The sequence below is a fragment of the Merops nubicus genome, unplaced genomic scaffold (genome assembly GCF_000691845.1).
Source record: "Merops nubicus isolate BGI_N331 unplaced genomic scaffold, ASM69184v1 scaffold21418, whole genome shotgun sequence".
Lineage (NCBI taxonomy): Eukaryota > Metazoa > Chordata > Aves > Coraciiformes > Meropidae > Merops > Merops nubicus.
Window position 1 is genome coordinate 1 of NW_008627991.1, and position 8,170 is coordinate 8,170.

Below are 8,170 nucleotides of genomic sequence, written 5' to 3' on the forward strand. Positions count from 1 at the left end.
AGGGCCGGGGCGGCTGACGGCGCTGTGTCCTGCAGGACTCGGGTGCCCGGGTGGCCATCAAGTCCTGCCGGCTGGAGCTCAGCGTCAAGAACAAGGACCGGTGGTGCCACGAGATTGACATCATGAAGAAGTGAGTGCGGACTGGGCAGCCGTGAATCAGCCCGGGGTGAGGGGACGGGCAGCCCCGGGCTCTGCGCCGGCCCGCTCAGGGGCTGCTTGTCACCTGGTGGCTTTGTGCTGGTTCATCTGTCGTCCCGAGGTGGCCAGGCACTTCTGCTCCCGTGTACTAGCTCGCGCCTTGGCTTGGGACCTAGTGGCGTCCAAACCGCCTGCACTCTCCTGTTTCTGGGCTGTTTGCCTGTTCTAAATTCCTCCAGACTCACACCACGGGATGAGTTGGGTTTTAATGTGGTGACATGAGAACACCCACGTGTTCCCATATATTCCATCCCAGTGTGTTCGTCTTTGATCTAGCAGCTGGGGATCTAGGAGTTGCTTTTTTTCTGTCACGCTTCCACTTGTAGAGAAAAATGTCTCCTAATACTTTCTTGTGAGAAACTACATTCTGTATGCTGCCCACTGTCCCATTCTCTGACATGTCACTCTGAGGTGCGTCTGAACAAGAGCTGGCCCAGTTTGGCCTCATGCCTGTGAGCAGTAGCTCTAGGTTTCTGGGTCTCATACAGTTGATCCCTCGTCCTGACAACTCCTTCTCTTTTTCAAGAGAGATTCAGGAGCATTAAATGCTCTGTACCACTGGTGGGAGCAGGGATGCTGCTCAGTTTTGTTTTGAGTTGTCCTCATGAAGGCCTGCATATAACTTCACTGAGCTCCTGCTCTGCCACCTTGTTACCTGCACACTGTATGCACTAACTTTGGAGGAAACCACTTGTAGACATCCTCAGTTGTAAGTCAGGGCTTGGTGGTCACTGTTTCTGTTAGCATTTGCACCATATTTGTTTTCTGAATAAAAAGCACTGAGCTGTGCAGTTACAGCTGCTCTTGTGGTGACTTCCAGAGGCACAGAAGACACAGAAATAATTTGTTTTCACTTCTTTCTGGATGTGTCATTTATTCCCGAGAGTAATATATGTTAGAGAAGAACAGGCAGCGGCTGTTTGAAGTCAGTTGCAGAAATTAGTCCTTCCCTCACGTATGTGGATTTCACTTGCCTGGTTCTACCTCCCTAGTACAGTTACGTGTGTTAATGGATTCCTGTGAAACCCTTGGGCCAGGGGGAAACTTCCTCACATACAGAAACAGACACGTATGTAAGAGCTTTGCCAGGCATGTGCAGGAGTCCACTACCTGAGCCTGGATCCCCATCATCAAAGTCCTGTACCTTGACTTTGAGGTGTCGTTTCTGGTCATCACTGGTTTGCGTATTCCTGAGGTATGGATTTTATGCGTTTGGATACTGGTAGGTATGCGTTCAAGAGTGTACTTCTCAGCAAGGATGCGTGTGGGGAACAGAAATTGTACCTGAAACATAAATGGGGTTAGTTGACAGTCGGTTGTCTTGGTCTCACAAAAGAGGAATCAGTTTTCATCCAGCTTTCCATGTGCCCAGGTTGAACCATCCCAATGTAGTAAAAGCCTGTGAAGTTCCTGAGGAGATGAACTTCCTGGTTAACGACGTTCCTCTTCTGGCAATGGAATATTGCTCGGGGGGTGATCTTCGGAAGGTAATGTTTGCTTTGCAATAAGTAGCAAAATATCTGGCATTAATGCTGTTTCTGTAACTGTGGGTGTCTCTGAAGACATTTCTGTTCTGTGGCGCTTTTCTTTTTAGGTACAGGCATGGGGAAATTAAAGTGGAAAAAAAAATGTGTGGGAAATGAAGCTCGTGTTTTTGAAACCAGAGGACAAAGAGCAGTGCAAGGGCAGATACTCCCTTACCCTGGAGCAGCGTGTCCTCTCATGGAACTGCTTTAGCCTTAATGCAACTTCCTGTGGCCCAGCTACTCACACGCAGCATGTTTAGTTACGCTGCAGTGTGTTGCCTGAAATTTGGTGTGGCTTTGATTCACGTGTATCCAGTGTTGTATTGCGCTCAGCACAGGGAACTTTCAGTATTGGACTGGGGCCTCCAGGACTTCAGAGACTTTCCTGTTTTCCTGCTGAACGGGGAACTGCCCTTCTGCAAAGCAGCTACACCCAAGAGTACAGGAACCTTTCAGAAGTTCCCCAGGCAGCAGCTGCGTGGCCCAGTAGAGTTTATTTTCTGTTTCCATTGCAGCTGGCTTCAGGAAGCTGCCGTTTGTAGAGACGTGAAGACGCAAATCCCTGTTGATGAAGATTTTCTTAGAAATTACCTCCTCTAAATGATCTGGAAGCTCATTTTTCTGTTGATTTTGTTCCTGGTGTTAAATAGCACTGGAGGAGCGTGAGCAGACGTTGAATGCAAGAACTGTATATCAGCAATAGCAGCTACTGTCTTGATAATTTACTGAGCCTTGTGTTTTTGAGTTGTTTAAAACAGTAGGGACGATTTTAAGAGAGAACATTGTCAATGAAAGGAGTGGGTGTTACATGGAAACAGCATTTGGATGTTGCAAACATGTGCAGCTGACCGTGTTCTCGCTGACGCTTGCGTGTTGTATTTTTGCAGTAAAAGTTTTGAGGCTATGTGAAGGTAAATTGGAGACTCTGGCAAAGAAACTTGGGGTTATGTTAGAGCTACTTGTAATGCAGTATTCGATAATTTAATTTCTCATTAATCCTTAGATGTTGCATAGATCCTGGAACAATTTAGGCAGTAACATGCTTCACTTCATTTGATCGTTTATAATGCTTTGTTTCTTAAAAGAAAAAAGAGATGCATGTGTTTTTCTGATCCTGCTCTTCTCTAAATCTTTCTCTTGCATTCGCTTGGCATCATTTGTGTTTTGCACCACTATTAATTTCTCACTGCACATCTGAAGTCTTCCATAAAGCTTGGAAAGGCATCTACTTCTGTGGGTCATGCAAATCTTCATGCTTGTGATCTATCAGGGTGTTGTGGGCTCTGAGCTTTGATTTTTGGCTTTGTCCCTCTCGTCCTTTGTTGATCAGTGCATCTACCCAGAACTTAAGGAGAGAGATGTTGAAGTTTGGCTTCTTCCCCATAAAGCTTTGACTACTGTTTTGGGCATGAAGTGTGGGAGGAAGGCACAAATGTGAGGCTAGATCATGGGAGGAGTAGCTGCAGTGCAGAGCAGAGGCGTACCTCTTGTCATCAAGAAAAGCATTCCATGTAATAAAAATCGGATTACGTGTTGATAGGCTCAGGGTGTATGCAGGGAAACTGCTGAAGCTACTTACTGATGGATCGTTAGGTCAGTAATTACAAAGGGGTTTTCTGTGGTGCTTCTACACTGGAGAACATGGTCTTTGCTGGTTTTGGGGTGCCTGACGTGGGGCAGGTGCCTGGTACTGTGCCTTGAACAGTACAGGGCTCAGGCAGCATTATGGGAGTGGGGGCTGACTCCCCACTGCAGAGTGTTTGGCAGGCTCTTGCAGTGGTGGCTGATACCTGGGTGGCTTTTCTGGAGTGTGGGGTATTGCTTGTTTGTGGCACGCAGAGAAAACTGAGTCCCTGGCCACCTTGTTCAGATTAAAGCATCAGTCTGGCACAGCTGGGCTGTTGGGGAGCTGTGTGTGCAGTGATCTTCTCTTCTGTGGTTTTCACTGAAGCAGGAGTTAACCTGTTGGTTTCCCTTCTCATCTTTGTATCAGTGACCCACATCTGAACACCCAGAGCTTAGATGCATGCCTGTTCCTTTTGCTTTTTGTCACTCGGTTTACCTTCCTTGCGGGGAAGGTGTTACTCCAAGCAGCAGTTCTGCTTCAGATGTTCCCAAATCCCATCAAGCCAAACTTCAGCAGATGAAGAACAAGCAGATTCTGGAGCCTGAGGATTTCCATTGCCAGCAGCCGTACAGCCCTGACTGCATCTCTTGCACCTTTACTTTCTGATGGTTTTCATGCTTTTGTGGTATTATTCTGGCAGTCCAAATCTTCTTTTCAACCCCATCTTTGGCAATGAAATTTCATTTTGTCAGAGCTGTTTTCTTTTTCCTTCATGTTTTTATTTCACAAAGTAAATTACCTTGTTCAACTAGAGTTAGCTTTGAGCTGTGCTGTTTCCAGTGTTGTGTCAGCAGAGGATGGAGAATGTTGTTCTTGACTGTTAAGTGTTGCACAGTGGGTCTGAACATCTTTTTTCTCTACTGTAGTTGCTGAACAAACCGGAAAACTGCTGCGGACTTAAGGAAAGTCAAATACTTTATCTGCTTAGCGATATCGGTACGTAGTTGGGGTTTGTCTGGGTTTTCTTTATTGTGTGTAATGGAACTTGGCATCTTGTCCCTTGTCCTGTTACTTGGCATCACTGATAAGAGACTGGCCCCATCCTCTTGGCACTTGCCTTTCAGGTATTGATCAGATCCCCTCTCAGCCTTCTCTTCTCCAAGCTAGACAACCAGCCCCAGGTCTCCTAGCCTCTCCTCATCGCAGAGGTGTTCCAGTTTCTTAATCATCCTTGTAGCCTCTGCTGGACTCCCTCCAGTAGTTCCTTGTCTCCTTTGAGCTGAGGAGTCCAGAACTCGACACAATACTCCAGATGTGGCCTCACTAAGGCAGGGTAGAGGGAGAGGAGAACCTCCCTCAACTTACTGGCCGCACTCTTCGTGCACCCGAGGATGCCATTGGCCTTGGCTATAAGAGCACACTGCTGGCTTGTGGTGAACTTGTCTGCTAGGACTCCAAGATCCTTCTCTGCAGAGCTGCTTTCCAGTAGTTCAACCCCTCACCTGTAGTGCTACATCACAGCTGGTTAGAAGGAGGCTTTACACAATGTGCAGCAAGAGTATGTTTTGCATGGGAAAATGTAAAATACCTCATGATGAAGATGAGGAAATGTAGTAGCTGCCTTGTCCCTTTCATGGGACCTTTTATTTCTACTTGCACATCTCCAAGCTTGAGAAGTCATGACTTAAACAGAAAAAAAAAACCACCAAATTTTGAAAGGTTGCTTTTTGCTGTTTTGTCTGTGGTTATGTCCTGTGGCAGAGGCTTGATATCTTTTACTTTGAGGCTGGTGTTATTATTTGGGTAGAGTAGTAGTGAATGTTCCCCTTTTCCCCAGGCAGGATTTCTGTTGTTTCTTTTTTGTTGGTGGCACCACAGTCCCCTCAAGGCAGCTGAAGTGTGAACTGTTGCCACAAAGCAAAGTCCTGCTCTTTGCCTTTCCTTGGGTGCATGCTCCCAGTCCCTCCTCTGGTGCAGCCACTCCTATACCTAGGTGAGGAGCAGGTTCTGGAAACCAGTCTGGCTGAAACCTGGTTATTTTTTGCTTAGTAGTTTCCAGCTCTGTTGGTCCCAGAATCAAGCTGATCACACAGTGCTGTAAATGCTTGTGCTGCTGTGGAAACTGTGCCTGGAAGGAAGAAATTGGGAACCTGTGTTCCTTCTGGGGACAGCCTCCGCGTCAATTGGCTTAAAGCAGTCATGGAATTTCATTTTTAGCAGTGTGAGTGATAGAAGTGATGCTACTTTGAGCATACCAGTCACTAGCCGAGGGAAAGCCTTGAGCCCCTAAGTTTGGGCATTGGTGGTGGCACCTTTGTGAGCTGCTCCATGCAGCATCAACTAGAGGCTGCCTAGGAATTGGTTTGAGAAGAATTCAGCTGCCTCCTCTCTTGCCTTACAGGCGAGAGATGTGACTTGCAGTTGTGCTGCTGGGTCTGAACTCTATAGCAACCTCCCTGTGTGCAGAGCTCATTCAGCCCTAGCAGAAATCTGATTAATCTTTTAAGTCAGTAGCTCCTAACGGTGCTTTAGAATGAACATGTCCCACCCAAGTCAGGGATATTAGATTTTCATCAGATGTATCTTTAATCAATGTGAGTTTATTTTCTGTTAAACCAAGCATATGTCTTTCAGGGTCTGGTATCCAGTATTTGCATGAGAACAGAATTATACACCGAGATTTAAAGCCTGAAAATATTGTTCTTCAGGATGAAGGGGGGAAGGTAAGTCAGATGGCCTCCATTTGTGGTGTTCCCACTGTCAGTTCTGAAAGTTGTCAGCAGCTTTGTCTTGCCTGAGAGAAATAAAAGAGAACAAGTAGTTTGGCAGGTTTTGTCCTCTGAATTTGCTCTTCTGGTGAACTATTTAAACTGTCTACAGATTGTTCACAAAATAATAGACCTGGGATATGCAAAGGATCTGGATCAAGGAAGTTTATGCACTTCGTTTGTTGGAACATTACAATATTTGGTAAGACTTGCTTTTTTTCATGTGTACAAGTGACATGGCATTGCCACATTTTGTAGAATCGCAGAAGCATGTGTCAGAAGGAACCTACAGAGGTCCCTTGTCCAGCCTCCTGCTTGCAGCAGGACTGTCACCAGCACTAGGTCAGAGTGGCCATGGCTTGGCCCAGCCATACCCTGGTCCTGCACCTTCCTGGGATTCTGTCCCAGGGGTGTTCCCTCTCCAGGGGAAGAAGTGTTTCCTCATGTCCAACCTAAACCTCCTAGACCATGGTCTGGGGCCGGTGCCCTCATTGTATCACCTGTGGCTTACAGGATGAATTTGGCCCTGTCCATCCCCTCCACCTCTTCCTGTGCCATGGCTGGGGGCTGCTCTCAGCCTGCTCCCCTATTCAGCCTCGCTGGAAACAGGCCCAACAAGCCTAGGTCCTTCCCATCACCTCACAGACTGAGTGCTTCAGGCCCTGACCCACTGGGGGTCCCTGTGCTGATCTGGAACTGGGGGATACGTCTGTGTGCAGTTTTGTCTGCAGAAATGCAAGAAAACAGATGACCTGAAATACTGCTTTCAAGGTGTCTTTTTGTGATCCTTTTTAGGCTCCAGAACTCTTTGAGAATAAATCCTACTCGGTTACTGTTGATTACTGGAGCTTTGGAACAATGGTGTTTGAATGCATTGCAGGATTTAGACCTTTCTTACATAATCTACAGCCATTTACCTGGTAAGAGACTTACTCTGCAAGAGGTTATGCCAAGCAATAGGAGTGACAGCATCAATCAGAATGATAATTTTAGTGTTAATTTAAGTGCTGAGGCTGGTGGTGCTAAGCAGTGCAGAAGCCACTGGTATTTTAGTGATTTCAATGACAGCTCAATTGCCTACTTATACATACTGTAGTACATGCTTGTTAAATTGTGTAGTAGCCTCTGGTCAGGAGATTCTTTCACAGGTGAAATTTGAATGCAAAAATATAAATTAGTCTGTGTATCAGTGTCAGAAAAAGGTACTGAGGAGGAATGATACTGTCCTTTGTTCACCTCATCTATGAGGTGACTTACTTTTAGCAATAACACAAGCAAGACAGAGCATGTTTTGTCATAAACCCATAGTTATGTGTTTAACTTTACAAGTCATGACTGAAAGACTTCAACCTGCATATGGAGGATTCTGCTTGCTCTCTGGGAGCTTTCTCCCAACATTTCCCTATCCACTAGACCATAGCCTCAGGTGCTGCATCCACTCATTTTTAAACACCTCCAGGGATGGTGACTCCACCACCTCCCTGGGCAGCTCGTTCCAGTGCCTCAGCACTCGCTCAGTGAAGAAATTCTTCCTAATATCCAATCAAAACCTTTCCTGGCACAACTTGAGGCCATTTCCTTTTATCCTATCATCAGTAATTTGGGAGAAAAGAGCAACACCAGCCTCACTATAACCTCCTTTTAGGTAGTTGTAGAGAGCAATAAGGTCACCTCTCAGTCTCCTTGTCTCCAGACTAAACAAGCACAGTTCCCTCAGCTGGTCTCCATAAGGCATGTTTTCCAGCCCTCTCACCAGCCTCGTTGCCCTTCTCTGGACCCTCTCCAGCACCTCCATGTCCTTCTGATCCTGTGGTGCCCAAAACTGAACACAGTACTCAAGGTGTGGTCTCACCAGTGCCGAGTCCAGGGGCACGATCACCTCCCTGCTCCTGCTGGTCACACCATTTCTGATCCAGGCCAGGATGCTGCTGGCCTTCTTGGCCACCTGGGCACACTGCTGGCTCATGTTCAGCTGGCTGTCCACCAACACCCCCAGGTCCTAAAAAAAGCAGGCGGTTCCCAGCCACTTTTCCCCCATCCTGGAGCATTGCAGGGGCTTGTTGTGTTAAACCTCATACAAGTGACCCTTGGCCTTGTTAAACCTCATACAG

General features: G+C 46.8%; 1 protein-coding gene across 1 annotated transcript; it reads left to right on the forward strand.

The window, feature by feature from the left end:
* Window positions 1-2: 2 nt before the first annotated feature.
* LOC103778925 (inhibitor of nuclear factor kappa-B kinase subunit alpha-like) lies at window positions 3-6,979 on the forward strand (the record flags this gene model as incomplete). The annotated part of the gene is made up of 6 exons (XM_008946543.1): window positions 3-130; window positions 1,571-1,685; window positions 4,218-4,287; window positions 5,926-6,014; window positions 6,172-6,261; window positions 6,855-6,979. Coding segments are annotated over exons 1-6 (497 nt in total), but the record flags the coding sequence as incomplete, so codon positions are not given.
* Window positions 6,980-8,170: the final 1,191 nt, after the last annotated feature.